Genomic DNA, 25,038 nt, shown 5'->3' with positions numbered 1-25,038 from the left:
ATGGATGGGTGGATAGATCAGCGTCACAACTTGAAACAACATGCTTTTTGACAACGTTTAATCAATATTAGGTTCTATTTGTGTTGTAGAATATTGGTTGGGAAATTACCAAATTTCAATGGTCAAATCAACGTCAGAACCCAACATTGATTAAACGTTGTCAAAAAGCATGTTGTTTCAACGTTGTATTTGTGTTGTAGAATATTTCTTGGGAATTCAACAAATTTCAAAGGTCAAAACAACATCACAACATTGAAACAACATGCTTTTTGACAACGTTTAATCAATGCTAGGTTCTATTTGTGTTGTAGAATATTGGTTGGGAAATGACCAAAACTTCAATGATCAAATCTACGTCACAACTTGAAACAACATGCTTTTTGATAACATTTAATCAATGTTAGGTTCTATTTGTATTTTAGAATATTGGTTGGGAAATTACCAAATTTCAATGGTCAAATCAACGTCAGCACCCAACATTGATTAAACGTTGTCAAAAAGCATGTTGTTTCAACGTTGTATTTGTGTTCTAGAATATTGGTTGGGAAATAACCAAATTTCAAAGGTCAAAACAACATCACAACATTGAAACATCATGCTTTTTGATAACGTTTAATCAATGCTAGGTTCTATTTGTGTTGTAGAATATTGGTTGGGAAATGACCAAAATTCAATGGTCAAATCAACGTCAGCACCCAACATTGATTAAACGTTGTAAAAAAGCATGTTACTTCAACGTTGTATTTGTGTTGTAGAATATTGGTTGGGAAATTACCTAATTTCAATGGTCAAATCAACGTCACAAAGTTGAAAAAAACATGCTTTTTGACAACGTTTAATCAATGTTAGGTTCTATTTGTGTTGGGAAATGACCAAAATTCAATGGTCATATCAACATCAGCACCCAACATTGTGATTAAACGTCATCAAAAAGAATGTTGCTTTAATGTTCTACTAGTGATTTAGTATGTTGGTTGGGAAATGACCAAAATTCTATGATCAAATCAACATCAGAACCCAACATTGATTAAAGATTGTTCAAAAGCGAGTTGTTTCAACGTTATATTTGCACTGCTCAACGTCAGTACCTAATTCAACAAGTTCTCAACGTTGTTTCAATGTCTTGTGCCTGCTGGGAAACCCCCCCTACTTTATAGCTCTTTGGTTAGTTGTGCTTATTAAGGACCTGGGATAGATTTACCTATCTTATCTAGCGATCCGTGTGACCGTTTTAATCCCCCAAATCTCCCGAGAGTTCACATTTCAACACCGAGGGTCAGGGCTATTTGTGCCAAGCAAAAAAATGTGCGTGGAGAAACAAAAAAACAACAACGTCATTTTCATTCTCTGAGGGCTCTGTTCATGTCAAATGTTCTCGTGGGTCCAAAATGTCGGACGCCAATTCTTTCCCCAGCATCACGAGCCTCCAATGTGTGATCATGTGATGCTCATTAATGCTGTAAATTGGAAAACATGGGACATACTGTAACTTTGTATGTGACGTGATTGTTATATGAGTTCTTTCTCCATCTATTTTGTTTTCAAGAGAAGGGGGAACAAATCAACTGTATTTAAGGTTATGCATACATCAGATATTGCAGCACAAACAAGAACCCAAACTCATCAGACACTGTATAATTGATGCTTTTTTTTTTAATTATTATTATTATTTTGTTGAGTCTGAGAGCTGGTGGTGGCTTGACTTGAAATGAACAATGATATATTTGAGAAGAAGACAAATGGATGACATTTTGTTTGGTTCATTTGTGGAATAAATCTGATGAAAGGTGTCAAGATTACTGCCTCGGTATGCACATGTGGAACACTAACGCTCAAATGTGATATCAACTTATCTCAGGGCGCCTACAACAACAATCGACACTGCAGCTGCTGACTCGGGGGGAATAAGACCGTCCTGCCCTGTTGGCATCTTGACCGCAGGGATGACTTTCCATAAAGTACTCTAGATATCCGCGAGCAAATCACGATATAGCCCGTCCATAAAACAAACTGCTTTAAACGGCTGAGAGTGTTTTAGAACAAGGGTCAAATTGGTTCAGTTTAAAGGTAAATTACACTCCTTTGGAATAAGCGTTTATTTTAATTCTTACAAGGAGACGGGAGATGTTCAGGCGTGATTCAGCAAAATCTATTTAAAAAGATCCAAGTATATTGAAAATAAATCACATCCGACAGCTACGAGGTATAAATAATCAGAAGGAAATGAGGATCGGAGATTATTTTGCTCCAAGGCATCATAGTAACAATAATAGTACCCTGGTAAACACAAATCATAGTTGATGGTTGCCATGGCAATGAAAGGACCGCTAATCTTCCTATTGAAAAACTATATAGAGTTCAAAGAACTTTATTGTTGTACCTGCAAAAGTTGTACCAGGATCTGCTTTGATATTTGTTGGATTTAGTAAAAAGGTTCAACAAGTGTTATCAACATTTCATTCATTCATTCATTTAAGTTTGGTACTACAATGTACCAGCAGCCAATAAAACAAGCCACGGGGCTCAAATGACAACTTGACCATACTTTGGACCTCCTGGTTTAAGGGAATAAAGGAATAAAAACCAAAGGGAGCAGGGTGCAACTTTGATATAAAAATTAAAAATATATATATACATATATGTATATATATGTATGTATATATATATATATATATATATATATATATATATATATATATATATATATATATATATATATATATATATATATATATATACATATATGTATGTATATATGTATATATATGTACAGTATATATATATATGTATATGTGTATATATATGTACAGTATATGTGTATATATGTATATATATATATATATATATATATATATATATATATATATATATATATATATATATATATATACATATATGTATATATGTACGGTATGTATATATATATATTTTTTTTTCTTCTTAAATATATAAATATATATATATATATATATACAATATATATGTATATGTATATATGTATAGATAGATATCTAAACATATATACATACATATTGTCTGATCTTGAATGGGATTGTGCTGAAAATCTAATTTCCCCTCTGGGATCAATAAAGTACTATCTAATCTATCTAATCTAATCTAATCTATATATATATCGACATACATATACCTACATATATACATACATATAAACAGTATATACTTAATTATACACATACACATATATATCGACATACATATATCTACATATATACATACAGTACATATTCACAGTATATACATAATTATACACATACAATAATACATACATACAATAATATATACATATACATTATATACACTACCGTTCAAAAGTTTGGGGTCACCCAAAAAATTTTGTGGAATAGCCTTCATTTCTAAGAACAAGAATAGACTGTCGAGTTTCAGATGAAAGTTCTCTTTTTCTGGCCATTTTGAGCGTTTAATTGACCCCACAAATGTGATGCTCCAGAAACTCAATCTGCTCAAAGGAAGGTCAGTTTTGTAGCTTCTGTAACAAGCTGAACTGTTTTCAGATGTGTGAACATGATTGCACAAGGGTTTTCTAATCATCAATTAGCCTTCTGAGCCAATGAGCAAACACATTGTACCATTAGAACACTGGAGTGATAGTTGCTGGAAATGGGCCTCTATACACCTATGTAGATATTGCACCAAAAACCAGACATTTGCAGCTAGAATAGTCATTTACCACATTAGCAATGTATAGAGTGTATTTCTTTAAAGTTAAGACTAGTTTAAAGTTATCTTCATTGAAAAGTACAGTGCTTTTCCTTCAAAAATAAGGACATTTCAATGTGACCCCAAACTTTTGAACGGTAGTGTACATATATACAGTATATACATAATTATACACATACAATAATACATACATACAATAATATATACATATACATTATATACATATACATTGTAGCTGAGATAGGCTCCAGCGCCCCCGAAGGGAATAAGTGGCAGAAAATGGATGGATGGACATTAGCAATAGTATATATACAGTATGTATATATTTAAAGACCAAGCTTTGTGTCATTTTTGATTATTAGTATCAACATTGCAGCTTTTTCTCTTTACATTATTACTTTTTCCCTTTTTTTTTAATATACATGTTTTAGTTGTACAACATGTTGCGGGCCCCATTTTGGAGACCCCAAGGGCCGAGAAAAAAAAGGAAGCGGAAAAATAGTCTATACGTATATATGTATATAAATATATTTAAAGACCCAGCTTGGTGTTATTATTAATTATTAGTATGAGCATTTCAGCCTTTTCTCTTTAAATTATGACTTTTTCTATTTTTATTTTGTTTGTTTTTTAAAATACATATTATCACATAATACTTAAAACGTTAAAGCAACAGTTTTTGAAGTGAATGTGCTCACATGATAACCTTTAATGTAAAATCACATATAGAGCTGCAAATGTTACTTGGCGAGAAACCACAATTTCTTTAAAAAGCGAGTTTTTATTTTACAAGCACCTCCAGTTGCGTTTCATAAACTGGGCTATATATATATATATATATATATATATATATATATATATATATATATATACAATATTCTTTTTGAGTGATTAGTCACACCTTTTAAAATAACAATATTGTTCAAAGTGAGTGGAACAATCAACCTGCAGGCTCTCGTGGCTTATTAAACGTTGACAATATTTTTGCCAAAGTAAAACAAGGGTGTGGAGATGTCCCCATTCTCTATAGAAGAGATCAAATTTGGTATTTTAGTAAATGACTGTAACTTAAAAATGTTTGTCAACATTATTATGCTCCAGGCAAAATTGTTTCTCCATAAATGAAGTGAATAATATTTATATAGCGCTTTTCTCTAGTGACTCAAAGCGCTTTACATAGCGAAACCCAATATCTAAGTTACATTTAAACCAGTGTGGGTGGCACTGGGAGCAGGTGGGTAAAGTGTCTTGCACAAGGACACAACGGCAGTGGCTAGGAAGGCGAAAGCGGGAATCGAACCTGGAACCCTCAAGTTGCTGGCACGGCCACTCTACCAACCGAGCTATACCGCTATATATAGCTATGTATAAATTTGATTTATGAAAGTATGGCCTACATTTTCTAATTGTCTTAATGGGTTACAATTATCAATCAAATCTTGGAGAATGATTAAGAATACAAAAGCCCTAAAATTGATATCCCTGTTAAAAACATTTAAAGTAATTTAGGTAGCCCTTTTTGTCTTTTTTATTTTATTTTATTTTTTCATATTTTTTAGTACTATTACTCTATCTGTATTTGCTTTTGCTTTCTTTCCTTGATGTTGAAAGTGCTTTGATTTGCTTTCTTTCTTTTTTTCAGTTTATTTCGAACATGAACACACTCACAGCATAATACATCACACAATTTCATATAATTTCTGTTTACATCATGTCCGAAAAGGAGTACGAAGCAAAGCTTATTTAATCCTACCCCTTTCCCACTTCAGAGTGTTTACAAATATATACACTCATTTACTGACCTTTTTATAGTAAAATGACATCCGTGAGTGAGTAATACAACAGTTTTGTAATATGTAATTTGTTAAGTCAGTCATTTTAAACATACTGAGATGAAGAATATCTTATTTTTAATAAGGTTGAAAGTAGGGATGTCCGATAATGGCTTTTTGCCAATATCCGATATTGTCCAACTCTTAATTACCGACACCGATATCAACCGATACCGATATATACAGTCGTGGAATTAACACATTATTATGCCTAATTTGGACAACCAGGTACGGTGAAGATAAGGTCCCTTTTTTTAAAAAATTAATAAAATAAAATAAAATAAAATAATATAAATAAATTAAAAACATTTTCTTGAATAAAAAAAGAAAGTAAAACAATATAAAAACAGTTACATAGAAACTAGTAATTAATGAAAATGAGTAAAATTAACTGTTAAAGGTTAGTACTATTAGTGGACCAGCTTACGGACTGTATCCCTTGCAGACTGTATTGATATATATTGATATATAATGTAGGAACCAGAATATTAATAACAGAAAGAAACAACCCTTTTGTGTGAATGAGTGTGAATGGGTTGGTGTACTAATTGTAAGTGTATCTTGTGTTTTTTATGTTGATTTAATAAAAAAATAAAAATAAAAAAAAATAAAAACGATACCGATCATTAAAAAAACGATACCAATAATTTCCAATATTACATTTAAAGCATTTATCGGCCTTATTTCTCATAGATCTTCTTCTTTGTACTTTGTAAGCACTATTAATTTGAACAACGTCTTAAACTGAATCATATCAGTACAATGTTTAACTTCTTTACTTAATCCATTCCATAATTTAATTCCACATACTGATATGCTAAAGGTTCTATGAGTTGCACGTACATACAAATGTTTTAACTTTTGTGTGTTTGATGGATGTTTGTTTTTAAATAAAAATCATTTTAAAAAAATAATTTAAAAAAAAGCGAAGTCTCGCGTGATTTGGGGCGCGTGAGCTCTGCGCAATGAGACTTGTAGTGAGTCCGCCATCGCTGATCCAAGTACCAGTGAATTTGGCTGTCAACAATAAACTTACTGCGCCGGGACGCGGAGCTCCGAGGTCGAGTGAAAGCTAGTCGACGGCTCCAATCACCGGTAGTCACCCCGTCCCTCCCCCGGAGAACTTTTTTAATGTGAATACAGAGACCACGGACGAGGCAACCATGACCCATCTCAGCAAAGGCGGCACCAAGAAGGACACCAAAATGAGGATACGGGCCTTTCCTGTAAGTACGCCGGAGACGATGCTCCGCCCGCCCGCCAGGCGGGGACTCGATCACCGTGGTCTCGGCTACTGGCTAATGGCTAACAAGCTAATCAGCTGAGCCGTGGACGACCAACAAAACAGTGGCGCCTTTAAACACCGCGCTAACCGCACTTAGTGCAGTTAGTTGCGGTGACAAGTGTGTATTATTACACCTACGATGAAAAAAAATGTCACGAATCACTTCAATGTTCTGTATGTAAATGGCTGCCTATCGTTAGCGCCCAGCTAACGTTAGCCTTTGACACTTGTTGTTTTGGCTTTGCGCTTAAAAACACGCGTCGCTCAAATAACTTCATTTTAACGCGTACTCTAACCGATTGTTGCACCTCGTAATGTCACGGGATTAAAGAACAAACCGGCGTTGGTAGAACTCGATCGATGCTAACAATTCTCCAGCCTGCTAGCACAGTCCTGGCTTCGCCAAAAATGCAGTAATGGATATCAGAACGTGACTCTCCGGTGGCATATTCACGTAAGGATTCTAGAAAACCTCTGCGTCCACCTGACACTCCCTTTGTGTAAAGTCACGGGGAAAACCTATTCAACTGACCTCATTTTGAATAAAAACAGGAATTCCGTCGTCTAACTGACAGTGCGCTAGTACATGAGCCAAATGTAGCCCTGCTCGTCTGCTCATGATGGCTTGAACTGTGTGACCGTGGCCTCTCAAAACCGGACCTCGACCTGATGAGGGGGAACCTGTTGAAAAGGCCCAGTCGTCCTACAGACAAACCAGCACCATGCATGTGTTTGGGCTTGTCTACCGGGGGTGGCAATGTTCTCCTTCTCAAACTATGATAGGGTATTTCTTAAAATGAATAAAGCTGTTCGATAATAACACGACCGTTCAGCTGACATCCAGAATGTGGTTGTCTCTTAGTTGATCGTACCAATACTCCAGTCGATAATTCCAATATTTTGTGATCTTCAAAGATTAAATATATATTTTCTTGATCTCACTGTTTTACTTCCAGTTCAAGGCACTAAAACAGAAAGTACATTTTCAATCTGCGGCTCTTGCAGTGAGCAAACTCATCCAAAAGATAACGCTGTCGCACAAATAATAACACACCTTTTCAGTGTCTTTGTCGGTTTTGGAATACAAAACATTATGGCCGAAAAATCCGCAAGTCAGCACAGGTTTCAAAGCCTAGGATAAAAGTAACGGCTTAGTTAAAAAAATATGGTGATTACAACATACTTTTTTCATTCTTTCTTGACTGGTTTTGCACATTTTACTTCCATCTGTGTTGTTTGACTATTCAAGCTATTTACAGTAGCCACAAGCTATATGCTTGACACTTTTTAGCAAAATATGTAGCATTTTGTATGTCTGTATCATTCTTTTTACATTATGGTTGTCTCTTAGTTGATCGTACCAATACTCCAGTTGATAATTCAAATATGTTGTGATCTTCAAAGATTAAATATATATTTTCTTGATCTCATACAGCTACCTGAACCCCTTGCTGCTTCAACGGCCCTTCAGGGTTTTGTACCATCCCTCTGTTTGCGTTTCTAGGCATATTTACAACTGTAGGCCCCATAAACACAAATGTTAGACCTGCATTAACATAATGAAACGCCCCTTTGAAGCCTCACAAAATTTCAAATGCACATTAAAGTCCAACAAATGTGGTCCACGCATTTTCGGCAAATATCCACATAGTATTGGTCGTAAATTCAGTTAGCCTGTATTCTTAGACCTCTGTGCTAACTCCTGAACACTGAACTGTACATTTTCTGTTTGACACCTCGCATGAACAACTGCCGTCGCACAATCATTAATACAGTTTTGTGCGTAAACAAGTAAAGTTTCATCATAAGTATGTAGCTCTAGCCAGTTACGTCAAATCTTAATGATAACTGATGCACTGAATAGCTAATGTGATGGACTTTTGTCATAAAAGCAAGGAATGCATCGTGAAGAAAAGGATAGCATGGAGTCTATGACAATGGAACATCAACTTTGAAGTGGTTTTGTTTCCCTGTCTTTATTATACATGATGACAAAACAGACTTAAAAGACAAGGTACTACAGACCCACTTCAGGGTCTGCATCCTCCGAAGGAGCCGACAGTCTTGAAAGACCAAACATAAAAGTGTGTGTTTTTTATGATTTATTTGGTATTTGTGTGTTGCTGGAAAGAGAAGAAAATCCGATTATAAGCAGTTTTACTGCATCTTTAGTTCAGAAAAGACAATCTGTAAAGCATGTATTTCTAATCATAAAATATAATATTTTCAGTTTTAATATAAGTGTTTAAACGACATGACATGGGAGTCAATCAGCTCTGCAAACCCACTTGATGGATGATGTGGTTGGACATGCACCCTTAGAAATACAATGGCGACACTCCAGGTGATGTCCCGTTGACCGACAGAAGTCATCATGGTCGTCCACCACATCGTCCTACTCAGCTACTTTTTTTTGAAAATACGTTTAATGTATTCTGTAAATAGACCTTGCTTATGCAACTACCCAGACTGTATTTTTATTGATTTCAAATAATCAGTTAAGCCTTATACGACCAGATTAATTCTGGACACCAATGATGCGCCTCTGTCCTAATATATGAATTTACACTCTGGGTGGCAGTAGACTGTAATTACTTTAGTTGTCAACTGTGTGAATGCTGAAAGGCAAGATGGGGGTAGTCATTAGTATGTTACTACCTACATTGCATCATTTTAGTGTCAAAGATGTAAGCTTAACACTGACTTGAGGATGGAACCCATCCATCTTCTTCCGCTTATCCGAGGTCGAGTCGTGGGGGCTGCAGCCTAAGCAGGGAAGCCCAGACTTTCCTCTCTCTTCGTCCAGCTCCTGCCTGGGGATCCCGAGGTGTTCCCAGGCCTGCTGGGGGATCCCGAGGCAATCCCTGGCCAGCCGGGAGACATAGTCTTCCCAATGTGTCCTGGGTCTTCCCCGTGGCCTCCTACCGGTCGGACGTGCCCTAAACACCTCCCTAGGGAGACGTTCGGGTGGCATCCTGACCAGATGCCCGAACCACCTCATCTGGTTCCTCTCGATGTGGAGGAGCAGCGGCTTTACTTTGAGCTTCTCCCGGATGGCAGAGCTTCTCACCCTATCGATAAGGGAGAGCCCCGCCACCTGGCAGAGGAAATTAATTTCGGCCGCTTGTACCCGTGATCTTGTCCTTTCGATCATAACCCAAAACTCATGACCATAGGTGAGGATGGGAACTTAGATCGATCGGTAAATTGAGAGATGCCAGCCACCCTTAGAGATAGGGTGAGAAGTGCAGTCACCCGAGAGAGATTCGGAGTAGAGCCGCTGCTCCTTCGCTTGGAAAGGAGCCAGCTTAGGTGGTTCGGGCATCTCGTGCGGATGCCTCACGAGCGTCTCCCTAGGGAGGTCCTCGTTGCACGTCCCACTGGGAGGAGGCCCCCCGGCAGGCCAAGGACCAGATGGGGGGATTACATCTCCTCTCTGGCCTGGGAACGCTTCGGGATTCCCCAGGAGGAAGTCGCAAATGTTGCTCTGGAGAGGGAAGTCTGGGGGTCTTTGCTGGAGCTGCTGTCCCCGCGACCCGATTCCGGCTAAGCGGTTGAAGATGGATGGATGGATGATAAATTGAGAGCTTTGCCTTCCGGCTCAGCTCCTTCTTCACCACAACAGATCGATACAGCGTCCGCATTACTGAAGACGCCACACCGATCCGCCTGTCGATCTCACGATCCACTCTTTCCTCACTCGTGAACCAGACTCTGAGGTACTTGAACTCCTCCACATGGGGCAGGGTCTCCTCCCCAACCCGGAAATGGCACGCCACCCTTTTCCGGGCCAGAGCCTCAAACTCGGAACCATAAACGAAAATAATGATAACTGTTTTTAACTCCACAGTTAGTATTATCGATTTTAAATTTAAATGATCAAAACAATGTGATTGTTAGCCGCACTTTAATAAATTCACGGACTGACTGGCGTTAGTTCGCTAGTTTAAATGCAAACATGAATACAAGAGACATTAACATATTTCCCCTTTAAGAATCAACATACCCCAGTTTAAACACATTAGTGTCTGAGCAACAAAGGTATTCAAATGTGCACATTAATCCTATAAGTGGTGCTCACTTAAAACATAGTGATCTTTCTACAGTCAAAGAATATGAAACACCTATACTGACTATGCTTTTAAAGAGGAGCTACACATTTTGCATGGCAAATTTTATGTAACTTCAGACAGATAGCTTTTAAAAAACTGAATTTTAACCAAACATTTTTGAGAAAAATATGCCTTAAATCTTGTCCAAATTTAGGACATGGAGCGAATGCTGTGACGTCAGCATTTTACTAACGTACTTTCCGGGCTATAGAGCGCAGCTACAGAAAGTTGTAGAAGAAACTATTATTATTACATATATTATCTACACCGGACAATAAACCGTAAATATATACATGAATGAAAGATTTTGTAAATGTTTATTAATTGTTTTCAAACGTTGCCTGTCACATGGCAATAAAACTGAAAATTTTGGGGAAAATAGTGTGGCTGGAAACGCTTGTTCATCCCCGAAACACATCCCTAAACTAAACAATGTTGAGAAGGCCACTTGAAACAGCAGTTAAACTACGAAGCTAACGCTAGCAAGAATAATCTTTACACCCACAATACATCTTATCTGCTTGTGTTGTTGTAAACGACATCATCGATGTAACATAAATGTACATACAGGAGGACAGCAGCCGCAACTTGAGTCTTGGCCACGGTCTTTTTGTCTTTTTTTTTTTTTTTTTACAGTCTCAAGTCCTTGCTTTCCGCGCATTGTTGTCGACCTACAGAACACAACTGCAATCACTTCTAAATGTTAGCATACCAATAATGTGGCTTTTACAACGTTGTTGTTTCCGTCTGCCTTACAGATGACTATGGATGAGAAGTATGTGAACAACATATGGGACCTCTTGAAGAATGCCATCCAGGAGATCCAGAGGAAGAACAACAGTGGCCTGAGCTTTGAGGAACTCTACAGGAACGCTTACACCATGGTGCTCCACAAACATGGAGAGAAGCTTTACACTGGACTGCGGGAGGTGGTCACCGAACATCTTATCAATAAAGTAAGAATAACGTGAACACGCACATTGGAATTGCAAATATTTACTAAGGAATTGTCAACTTTAGTGTTACAATTGTCTATAAGTAATTAGTGCTATGTGGAATGTACCGTATTTTCCGGACTATAGAGCACATAAGCCACACCCACTAAATTTTAGAAGAAATTGTATTTATTTTTTTCATACATTAGCCGCACCAGACTTTATGCCGCAGATATACGTTGCGAAATGTGTTATTTACACAGTACAATTCTGTAAATGTTTATTTACATGCCTTTATTGTTTCCAAACGGTGTTTGTAACAAGGCAGTAAAACAGCTGATCAAACAGAACAGAAATCATTGTCATGGACCCACTAGCTGTGGAAGCTAGCTCTCTAATCAGCTAAACTGACTCAATAACTCCACGGTGACGTTTTGGTGAGTTTACTGAGGAATTTGTGACACTGAAACAATACAAAAAGTGCTGTAGTGAGTTAATAATACTAACACAAACACTCAAACGTGTTAGCATTTTAGCTAATGCTAACAATGCTAGCGCCTTTACATTACTATAGCACGTACAAATATGCATGAAAACACTCCTACAGACATCACGTTGGACGGTCTAGCAAGTAATACCAGTTTTATTTATGTTGTAAAACTTTCAAACGTTGCTTGGAGTCTATACGAGTAGTAATGTTATGGACGGCTACAAGACTGAACGCCACTTCCACTTCTGGTTGTTGAAAGGCTTGGAAGTGGAAGGACACTACAGCATCTGCAGTGAGCGAATTCTTCCAAAAGATAGTGCCATAGCATAAACAATAGAACACCCTCTGTGTTTTTGATGGGGTTTTTTTTGTTGTTGTTGTTTTTTATAAATAACGTCCGCAAAGAAAAATCCATGAATTAGCTGCTTACAGTAAGTGTGAATAATTGTCTATCTGTGTTGGCCGTGCAATGAGGTGGCGACTTGGCCACGGTGTACTTTGCTTTCTGCCCGAGTGCAGCTGGGATAGGCTCCAGCTAGGGCTGGGCGATATGGCCTTTTATTAATATCTCAATATTTTTAGGCCATATCACGATACACGATACATATCTCGATATGTCTTGAATGAACACTTGATGCATATAATCACACCAGTATGATGATTCTGTGTGTCGACATCAAAACATTGTTGTTCATACTGCATTAATATATGCTAATTTTAAACTTTCATGCACAGAGGGAAATCACAACTAAGTCAATTTACCAAAACTGTATTTATCAAACAGCCATTAAGCAGTGGCACAAACGTTCATGTAAATTCCAAAACAGAAAGTGCAAGATTGTCAGACATTTTAAAACAAGGTATAAGTGGAATTTTGTGCATGATGTCACTAAGATGACATATCAAAACAACACTAAATTAAAGTGCACTTTTTGTACAGAACGCCACTACAATAATTTAAAACATAAAGAGTGCACTTTTATGCATGATGTCACAAGATATTTCAATAACTGTCAAATAAAAATGAGCTGCATAATAGGAAATCAAACCGTATATGTCCTTCGCTATGTGGTAGGTTCCTGCGGACGTTATCTCCTTCTGTTGTTGACAATTTTTTTATACGGTGTTGATGTGGAAATGGTTGCTTCGGCATTTTGTTGGTGTGGCACCGGCCGGAGATGTTGACATGCGGAGTTTCAAGAACTCTTAATTCTCTAGCGGGTGACTTTTCAAATGATGCTACAAATTAGCAGTGGTGCTACTTTTTGTAGCAACGCTTTTGCTGCATACTTGTAAAACATATTCCCACTTGACTTGAAGCCAAACCACCGCCAGACGATGGACCCCGTGCTGTTTTTCTTGGGAATTAAATCTTCCTTCATTTGTTACCAGATTCGCACCTTCTCTCTCTCGTATTACCACTCGCACAGCTCCGTTAGCACCACTGCTAACGCTACCCATGTCGCTACCTCTCTGCTCGGCGAGGGCGTATGACGTTGCGCGCGCGTCAGTATGTGACTTATGTAAGAAGGTGCGCTCGTTTTAGCTCTCTGTGAGAAGCAGAGACAAAGAGTGAGAAAAGCCTGTAGTGTAATGCCAGCAGCTAAAAGCAACTGCGTGAGGACGTATACTCGAATATCACGATATAGTCATTTTCTATATCGCACAGAGACAAACCCGCAATATATCGAGTATATTTGATATATCACCCAGCCCTAGCTCCAGCCACCCCGATAGGGACAAGCGGCAGATAATGGATGGAAAATGGATAGTGGACAAAAATATATGATTTGCGAACGCCTCTATTTTACGAACCTTTACAAGCCTCTGTGTGCGAACCATGTCTTGGCGTACGAACGATTCATTCATTCATGCATTCAGTCATTAATTTTGCATGCCGCTTGAAGCCATCGAGGGCTGCCATTTTGTTGACATCACTTCCTGTGCACACGGGCACCCATTTCGAAGGGCTTGCGCCGGTCAGAGCTGTGTCAGCCTGTCTTACAGAACACTTTATGTGATCAGAAACGCTTTAATGCCTTTGGACAACAACACTCTCAGGCTCGTTTGGTGTGTGTTTTTTCATTGTGGTTTTGAGGTCAGTACTTATAAAATTTTTAACACCGTCTCTTTACTGTTCCAAAGTTCCTCGCCCTCTCTGTTTGGCATCAATTCCTCCTTCAATATTGTTGGTTTAGCTTCCATTGTGCTTTCCGTCTCTGCTATGTTGTCGAGATCCGCGCTCTCGCTTGCTGTCGCTGTAAAGTTCTTTCAAGTGTTGTTAAAAGGCTATCGCAAAGTAGCATCGTTGCTGCAGTTACATTAGTCGCAACATCCATCCATCCATCCATCCATCCATTTTCTACCGCTTATCCCTTTTGGGGTCGCGGGGGGCGCTGGAGCCTATCTCAGCTACAATCGGGCGGAAGGCGGGGTACACCCTGGACAAGTCGCCACCTCATCGCAGGGCCAACACAGATAGACAGACAACATTCACACTCACATTCACAGACGTTAAAATTTAAACATGAACAATAGAGAATTTTATTGTGCAATGGACATGTTTTATGTCATACTACGATATTAGGATTGCGATTTTTATTTATTCAGATTCTAAATTGATTCATAATTTTCATGAATCGATTAAAATAAAAGAATAAATATATATATATATATATTTTTGTTTTTTTTTTGTGTCCTATGTAATGGGTATGTCTTCTCAAATGCTTTTTCAGTTTCTCATTATTATTAGTATAGTATTGTAAAGCTGGGATTGGGTTGGAGTTGGGTTTTCTCTTTTTTTCTTTTATTAGATTGATCAACACCCTGTGATTTTTGTTAATACAATTTTTAAAATGGTTAGTGCGTGTGCCTCGAAATACGAATGTCCTGGGTTCGATCCCCGGGCTCGGGGGTCTTTCTGTGTGGAGTTTGCATGTTCTCCCAATGACTGCGTGGGTTCCCTCCGGGTACCCCGGCTTCCTCCCACCTCGATAGGTTGATTGGCAACACTAAGTTGACCCTAGTGTGTGAATGTTGTCTTGTCTATCTGTGTTGGCCCTGCAATGAGCTGGGATAGGCTCCAGCGACCCCAAGAGGGACAAGCGGTAGAACATGGATGAATGGAGAATACATTTTTAAAAACAGTTTTTTTAAGCCAACACGGCGCATATAAGTTTTACGTCAGCAGCCAAGAGGATTTTTGTAAACTGTAACATGTTTTGAAAAGGTTGTATTAAACATTATACACCAAATGATATATTTTGACAGTTTTGTGAAATCGAGAACCGATTTTGAATGAAATATCCATATTTACAGAATATATTGTGAGAATAAATTAATGTAACAGTTCACACTTTTGCACAAAATGTAGACACAAAAATATGCAATCTATTGTAGAAATATGATGTCAACTAATAATTTTCCACCTAATAAACTTTAATTTGAGTGCAAATACTTCCTACTATAATTCTGACCAATACAAACAATTACAATCATCGCAAAGAGCAAAAGTTATTTTGAATTTAATATTTCAACTTTAATTGTTTAATTGATAGACAACAAGCAACTTAAACATTCTGAAAATGATGTCATACAATCAGTGGCGGGCGGTAAGTTTCCCACCTTGGCCTTCAGTGATGTCCGACTTCCATTATTACCTCTCAAAATACCATAATTTATGTCACCACATGACCATTGCTGGATAAATACTATACAGAAACACATTTACGCACTACTGGGCATTGTACAAAGCGGGTTATTTTCAATAAACCCGCATCAGCAATTAAAACATATCTAATGCGCTACTGTCAAAATTAAAATTGCAAAAAACCTATTTAACGTGAAAAAATAAAGAAATAAAAATATCTGAACTCACATTTCATCGCCGGGACAGCTGAGCTAGCTTCCGGGGTTGGCCGACATCGTCTCACAAGATGTAGTTTCTCTTTAAATATCCTTCTTGAAAATGGCCTTGCAAATATATGCGTTGTCTTGTCTAATCATAAAAGATGCAGACGAGGCGTGTTGGCTGAGTTTATAAAGTTTACTCCACAGCGTGCTCATCAAAAACATCCAGTTGCCGGTATGTCTACATTCAACAACCTAAACGGGGCTACTGCGCATTCTGGGTAATGGAGTTCTTACGTTACCTAGCTCATAACATCACAATATATATCTGCCTTAGGCCATTTAAAAGGCCTTACTGACAACAACTTGTGATCTGATTGGCAATCGCAATTGTCTGTCAAATGTTTGTGTCCATTCACTTTAGAGTGCACGGACGCCTGCATTGTTGATTTTGAAGGAGCTGGCAGATTTCGTACAGCATGGCAACATAAGATACCTGAATTCTGATTGGATAAAAACTCTATAACCTACAAACAACAGCGCTGGAAGGAGCATAATATGACATGAAGAGAATATGAATAATTTTAGATATTTAAAGAAAGTAAATAAAAAAATACTTTTATCTTTAATTATGATCATGATTTCTGGTTATGTTAGGCCAGCAGAAAAGGCCTTGCTGGCCCTGACAGCACACCACTGCATAAAATTTAAAAAAAAACACAATCTGTCCAACACACCATACATAAATAAGGCCAATAGAACTAAGCCACTAAGATTCTGCACTGCAGTTAGCAAAAACACCGTAACAAGTGGAGTCATATCTCTTGATGATTGACAAAAATAAGATAATTAGAATTAGAATTTTCCCTGGCAGTAATAAACATAGTGCAGTAAGTGCCTGCCCCATAGAAAGGCAACATTCAATTGTAGAACAGAACGAAATCAGGATTCAAATAATAAAGTGCATTTTTTCCACTAAGAAATCATAAAAGTTACTGTATAAAACCCATGCCACTTTTCAAGCTACCATCTGCGTTTGAGGTAAAGGAGCCTGAGCAGTCAAAATAAAGCGTGTGACATTATTAATGATATAATTTTTGTGATTAATCACATGTTAACTTTTTTTAAATCGGCTGCCCTACATGAAATATTATTTATTTGGCCAGTGATCTGTGTATTCAATTCTGTATGAGTCTACAAATGTTTACAATTTTCAAGTAAAATGTTCTTAATTTCGCACCAAACTGGGTTGCATGTCGTTCTCGGCATACCTCTAATAGAACGTTTACTGAAGGATTTATACATCATGGTGTTCTACAGCCTGTGTAACGTCTTTAATGTAAGTGTTTGCATATTTATATATTTTGCTGGTCAGACAATAAAATGCAGAGAAAAATCATAAGGTGAAGCAGACAGTTCGGGATGTAACATTATGAACATTTCATATCACGATTATTATGAACAAAATGGACACGGTTATTGTTATCACAGTATTGTTGAATTTCCTCAAAGTATTTATACTAGGGCTGTTAAATGATTAAATATTTTTAATCAGATTAATCGCATTTTGGGATTTAGATTAATCATGATAAATCACAGGTGATTACTCACTTGCATAATTTATATTTGCTTAAGAAAAGACCACAATATTTGTAAACAAATGCAATTTTATTGTCGGAATGCCATCTAGGAACAGTTTTAAACATTTTACTAGAAATTTGTGTCATTTATTTGCACAAAACTTGGCAACCGTTTTATCTAAAATTCTTTCAAGCTGTATTTTGGAGTGGAATTTGCCAGTGAGCACACCAGTCGGAGTCTCCTCATCATTTTTGTATGTAGGGCCGGGCGATATGGACCAAAACTGATATCTCCGTATTTTCAGGCCGAATGGCTATTTACAGTATATACCTGTATCTTAAACAAAAAATGCAAAGTGCTAAAGGTTGCCTATGTGTTTTATGGCTAGATAACCAGTGTTAATAGTAATCAGATTATTTTTGTTGTAAATAGTAACGTAACGTGTTGTTTATTCTTTTAAAATAATTAGTTGTTACTATGTTAAAGCAGTTTTCGTTAATTTAGTTTTTACATTTATAACCTCACAATTGTATGTAGATGGAGCTTCTACTCGCTCACTGGCGTGAATCCCGCTGGCTGTTCAGTTTGACATTTTGGAAGGTTTTTCCGCACAGGCTATGGGGAGAGGCACTTTCAAGCCGAGGAGTAGCTAAACATGTGACACACCGAGCGAGCAGCAGAGAAGAGCTATCGCTCGCTGCTAACAGAATTGAACAACATAAACCGATGATATTCGTGATAAAGTAGCTACAAGGAGAGGTATAGGTTCTCAAGCAAATTGATGTATGTGTAAAGCTGTAGTCACTCACGAATACCCAAATGCAGTCTGTGACCAAAGCATTGCATCACTCGGGAGTTGAGAAGTCTGCACCAGAGTTGCCATATTCTTTTAAAAAGTATTTTGTGCTGCCTCAGAGAAGCCTACGTAAACACGCAAGGCACTGGTCAGACACAGAGAGGAGCAAACGACCATAACAAAGGTACATAAAAAAATACCAGTATGGCGGTATTGTCTCAAATATATATCTCTTTCTAAAATATACCGGTGTTAACTAGAATACCGGTATACCGCCCAGCCTTAGACGTATGTATTGTTCTGATCACTGACTGTATAGCAGTTACAGTTAAAGAGCTTCTACGGTCAAAGTAAATGACATGATTAATCTAAGTGTGCACATGATTAATGCGATCGTTTTTTGTGATTAATTGCATTAGTTAAGTTGTTAATTTGGGCAGCATTAAGTTATACACACACTGAATTTTTTTTAAAGTGTTTTATTTTATTATTATTTTATTGAATTTTTTAAATAGACACTACACTTTTGGCAAAATAAAAAATTAAATATTATTCTGGCTTTTAAAAGCCAAATAGTTTTATTTGAGTGTTTATATATGTTTATCTTCCGTTGTTTTGATTTGTTAATCTTTTTTGAGTGTTTTTAATGGTAAAGGAAAAAATAAACGTCTGTTTATGTGACCTGACACAAGTTCACTTACTGTTGTGGACATCTCCTTGTCATATTCCTCTGCGCATGGATTGATCACTCTGTTCTAAGAGAGCACAGCCTGTCGTGTAGGTTCAATGTGCACAATTGAAGAGCTTAGTTGCTCACACATTGTGTTTGTACAAGTTTAGATTGTGGTGTGTCATTTCATAGTGGGGAAAGATGTTAACGGGTTTTGTATTAATTATGTTAGCTTTAAGGCTAGCTAGCCAGCCAACCAGCTTGCTTTTCCAGTAAATTAGTATCACCAGTCTGAGTTTATCAATCAGTTTTACAATCCTTTTAATTTAAAAGGGTAGTACCGACTGTTGGGAGTTTTACAGCAGTTTATCACTAACAATGTTACATCGCCACAGAGAGTACGATGTCGCACATGAATAATCTTTGGCCAGGACTTGCTTGAAAAAGAGGCTCTTGAATTCAATAGGATTTTCCTAGTTAACTCGGTTATTAATAATGAAAGTCCGACTCCAAAGGACGTCACCGTCAAAGAAACGATCGAATGGACAAAAACAGACAAGTGCCACAATTTCCTCTACTGCAAACACAGATGCACAGGACAGCGGTTCCAGTATACCTTTATTGTTATGGTTTGTTTTCTGTTGATATTTCAACACAGTAATATCTGGACAGTGTAATCATGCTCATGTAACAGACTTGTCCTTAACACCTCAAAAACAAAAAGTATTATATTGGGGACTAGGCAAGGGTTATCTTGTTGGATTTGAGGCTAGGTATTTCAACAGTTCAACAGGTCAGAAGTGCCAAGCTCCTTGGAGTGATGCTGGACTGCACTCTATCCTGGTCAAATCATATCAGTGATATAGTTACAAAGATGGGAAGGGCTGTTGGTATTTCCAGAAAATGTGCTGCTTTTGCTGATCCACCTCTTCTTTGTCAAATTGTTAAGAGTTTAGTCTTGTGTCATATTGACTATTGTTCTACAGTCTGGGCGTCTGCTGCAAGTGGTGAGATCAGTAAGCTCCAGATTGTCCAGAATAGGGCAGCAAGGCTGGTTCTTGGTTGTTCACTGAGAACCAATGTGAACCAAATGCATGCTTCTCTTTCCTGGCTAACAGTGCAGAACAGGTTGTCGGCTAATACTCTTATATTGTTCAAATCAGTAACCGGTAGTAAAACTCCTGCTTTTCTCATGGCCCAAATAGTTCACAGTAGCACTATACATAATCACAATACCAGGGCATCCAGTGAGGGGCATTTTGTACTCCCTCGTCCCAGGAAGAATGCTTTGCGGAAATCTTTTATTTATAGATCTTTATCGCTCTGGAATAACCTGCCTCGAATTCTCACCAGCATTGAAAGTAAACAGGTTTTTAAAAAGAGAGTAATATTTTATCTGAGTTTTTAAATTAGTTTGCTCGTTGATGATTTGTTTGGTTTTATATTGTGTAGTTATATTTATATGGTAATTATTATTCTGTGACTGTAAATTGTTTGCTTGTTTTTTATTGATGCTTTTATTTTTTTTCTGTATTGTGTAGTTATAATTATATGCTTTTACTTGTAACTGTATTGAATTGTGGACCCCAGGAAGACTAGTGGGTTGTTGAGGCAACCAGCTAATGGGGATCCTTAATAAAAATCAAATCAAATCTTAATCAAAGAGATTACGTCAAGTGTAAACACACCCTGATGACTTGTGTAGTGTGTAATTACTTCCAATCAATTACTCTTTTGAACCACATTCCAGTTTCAGAATGCCTCATCATTAGATGTAACTGGTGACCTGGAGTAATAATAACCTGCATGCCTGTGTGCAAATTATATTATCCTATGGTGTTTTATGTGAGCTCTATTAAAAACATACCTGAATTATAAATTGAACAATATTTTATTATTGTGGTTGTAGTTTGACTGAGAAATGTGTTCAGTATATTGACCCTCTCCTCTACTTGAATGATAGGATCAACTTGTGTCCAATCAGTATACTGTATATGTAAGAAAATACAAATCTCTTTTGTTGAGCAGAATTAATGGTACATAATATATTGTTCATGTCGTATCATAGACAATTGGAAGGCATCCTCCAATGTTGTTTTACAACCTTGCATACAGTTTTGTATTGACTTTCATTAGATTTTGTATCTGATGTGCGAGCATTGAGTGTTGCTTTTAAAGGAGAATAGAACAGTGGATGCTTCCAGCTCAGTGAAACCAAAATCAATGTCTGTACAAAAGACACCAACACATTCTTTCAAGCATCATCGAACCTGAATATTATAGATACATAGCAGAAAAGAATAGATTATCCACTTTGGCCGCCTGAAACATATGTTATTTATAAACACAATTACATGTTAATAATTATTGCTGTTAGCAAATCAGGAAGTACATCATCGTTGATTGATTAAAGATGTCAAATTGTTTTATATGTCATATTGTTTTCCAAAGTAAATGTTAAACTTAATTGAATTCTGACATCTTTGGTTATTGTGTTTGAAAAATGACTCTTTGTTTTTCAGTTTATTAGCCAAACTAAAACTAAACATTTTAGATTTTGAAAGTGTACTAAATTATTTTTCTTGTTTTTATGGTATACAGTATATTTCATTATATTTCTGCTTTTGACTTTTTCTTTCAAACCTAGTCATGTTATCAATTGTATCAGCTCAGGTGCGTCCTAATCCAATACTGATATTGGATTTCATCGGTTTGCTTTCAAAATCTCCGATATGAAGTAAGCTATTGGCTACTAGGAGCTAGCACCGACACAACAACTACTGTAAGCACACAATAGCACTCAAGCTAGACATACGTAGTAAGTGTCCTTAATTGAACAATATCGCAGTCTAAAATATGACATTTTTCAAAAGAAACAAGTAACGGTGGGAATCTTCTGGCACATCACTATTCGATGGGATTCTTAGTGTGACTATTCGATTCAGAATCGACTCTCGATTCAACATGATTCTAGATTGAAACCGATACTTGTGTGTTATTTGGTATAGTAACCTCCTTCTGGTTGCTACCGTAGGACGTATACATCTAGCAAGTAAGCAAATGGCCTGAAAACGTCTTTTTAAAAATGGATTCTTAACAAAATAAAAATCGAATAATTAATTCCAAATGGTTAATAATAAATAGGTTAGTTTTTTTCATACCTGCCATTGTTCTCTGTGTGAGTAATGTCACGTGATCAAGTTTTTTAACATCGCATACTACAAAATAACAAAAGTATGTATACCCCACCTTACGCCCGATTGTAGCTGAGATCGGCTCCAGCACCCCCCGCGACTCCGAAAGGGATAAGCGGTAGAAAATGGATGCATGGATGTATAATTTGTGCTGCTATCAGATCAATATCTGTATTGGACAATTCTCTAGGCTCCAATATCGGTATTGCATAGTGACCGAACCTGCTCATTATTGTACATCTGAAAAAAAAAGGGCATAGCCATGAAATTTGCCCAATATAAGATAAATTAAACAGTATCCTTAAAACACACTTCATGCACACCATGATAGAAAATGCTGCACACAAAAATGACATGTTGAAAGCAGTGTATGACTTACATTACAGTGTGCAGGGTCTCCCTTTTTATTTGCACAGAATGTGTTACTTTCATTTGTATAGTCAGATTTATACGTCAGCAAAACATGTCAACTATATCTGGATGTGTAAAATGCTTTGGGTGTTTGACCTAATGAAACTTGAGGAGCACCAGATTAGTCATCACCTCTCCAGAATGAGAAAAAGGGCAGGTCAGTGTGCCCTTAAAAAAAAAATGACAGACTGCTGAGTCACACTGCAGTGACTACTATCACACTGCCGTATGTCTGACTAGTGGAGGAAGATGATACCAAGTAGCGTTACAGAAAAGTAGCTGAAAGGAGACGTCACAAATAAGTAATAAAAGCATTTAGGAATATATTAGTTTTTATAATACCGGTTAGGGCTAAACTATTCGGGCAAAAATATTAATCACGATTAATTTGATTGCTAATTGAAATCATGATTTATAACATGATTATTCACTAATTTGAAAACATGAGTATTAATTGTACCATCAAAACGCAACTTTGAATATAATTTTAAAACAAACAACTAGATATGAATTAGTTACGAATAAAAAAGTTTAAAAAAATGATAGTGACAACAACACATTGTAATAAAAATAGCAATATGAAAAAATTAAATTTAGGTTTTCGGTTTTTATTTTTTGGAATTTCGTTTTTGGCCTTTTACAATTATTTTACCACCATAGCGTGTATGCTTTTTGTGTCATAAATGAATAAAATTTTCATTGATTAAATGGAAAAAAAAAAATTTTTTGGAACTGTTGACCAATATTTCAAGTCAAAGCGTAATATTTTTTGTAAATGTGTCAATTACGGCATTATGTTTGTGTAAGGTACTTTTCTGAAACCTTTATTTTTTTAGCGCAGTAAGACGGGATGTTGCACACAGCGCTGTTATTGTGAAGGTGGGAAGTTGCTTTGAGCTTGATGAGTTTAGAGACGACTTGAGGCTATTAAAAAAAAAAAAGAGCAAGCCTTTAAAGTTGCGACTGCTGTCCTGCGTGTGCGTTGATCTTACATGGATGATGTCGTTCACAACAACACAAGCAAATTAGATGTTTTGTGGGTGTATGGATTGTTCTTGCTAGCATTAGCTTTGTAGATTAGTGTGTGTTTCAAGTAGCAGTCTCCACATTGTTTAGTTCAGGACGCGGCGGTTGAGTGTTTCAGGGACGAATTAGCAGTCCCGAACACATTATTACAATTCTGTGATTCTGTTCGCGGTTACGTTAACATGGAACTCATATAGCCTTCCTTTTTTTGTTTTAGTTGGTGATTATTGATTAGGCATACTAGCACTGGGTCAAATAAAAAGTAGCAACCACGGTGATGTAGTCTTTTTTCACTCATTTGCTACTTTTCCGTTTCACCGTTACAAGCTCAGGAATTTGCATGCACTTTGCCCGGCCCATTAATCGTTTTTATCATAATATTCTTTTGATCGTGAGAAGCCCAAATCTGAATTGTGATTAAAATGTGATTAATTGTCCAGCCTATCACCGGTCTAGTGTTGTCACCACCACTGTGTAATGCGCCATAAAATGCCCACATAAATGTGTGTGTCGTTTCCTAAAGGTACGAGAAGATGTCCTCAACTCCCTGAACAATAACTTCCTTCAAACCCTAAACCAGGCTTGGAATGACCATCAGACGGCAATGGTGATGATCCGGGACATTCTCATGTACATGGTGGGCTCTCAGTTTCCCTAAACACCCCAAAACTGTCTTCCTTAAAGTTGCTAAAAATGTGAAAAACTCTTCTCTGTCCCTTTTCTCTTTCTCCGCAGGACCGGGTTTATGTGCAACAAAATAATGTGGAGAATGTCTACAACTTGGGTTTAATCATCTTTAGGGATCAGGTTGTGCGCTACGGCTGTATCAGAGACCACCTCCGACAAACTCTACTGGACATGATCGCGCGTGAAAGGAAGGGAGAGGTGGTGGACAGGTAGAATGCACATGAACATTGAGCCAACAGACTGTCATGTAGTTGAATAAATAACATATAACATGAATAAATAATAATATTTGTTAGCATTTAAGATAGCTAGCGATTAGCGCTAGAGATGTCCGATAATATCGGCCTGCTGATATTATCGGCCGATAAATGCTTTAAAATGTAATATCGGAAATTATCGGTATCGGTTTCAAGAAGTAAAATTAATGACTTTTTAAAACGTCGCTGCACGGAGCGGTACATATCCGGTAAA

The 25,038-nt window shown here is 37.2% G+C and overlaps 1 protein-coding gene across 1 annotated transcript in view; it reads left to right on the top strand.

The window, feature by feature from the left end:
• Positions 1 to 6,477: 6,477 nt before the first annotated feature.
• cul3b (cullin 3b) overlaps positions 6,478 to 25,038 on the top strand; it is a 38,488-nt gene continuing 19,927 nt past the window's right edge. Inside the window, exons 1-4 of the mRNA XM_062068194.1 lie at positions 6,478 to 6,757; positions 11,687 to 11,884; positions 24,404 to 24,517; positions 24,616 to 24,776. Of these exons, the coding sequence (XP_061924178.1) occupies positions 6,695 to 6,757; positions 11,687 to 11,884; positions 24,404 to 24,517; positions 24,616 to 24,776 (536 nt within the window). The 5' untranslated portion in view covers positions 6,478 to 6,694. The remainder of the gene's footprint in view (positions 6,758 to 11,686; positions 11,885 to 24,403; positions 24,518 to 24,615; positions 24,777 to 25,038) is intronic.

The sequence above is a fragment of the Entelurus aequoreus genome, linkage group LG13, assembly GCF_033978785.1.
Source record: "Entelurus aequoreus isolate RoL-2023_Sb linkage group LG13, RoL_Eaeq_v1.1, whole genome shotgun sequence".
Taxonomy (NCBI): Eukaryota; Metazoa; Chordata; class Actinopteri; order Syngnathiformes; family Syngnathidae; genus Entelurus; species Entelurus aequoreus.
The sequence above is the reverse complement of the archived record's forward strand: the minus strand, read 5'-3'. Positions and strand labels throughout refer to the sequence as shown.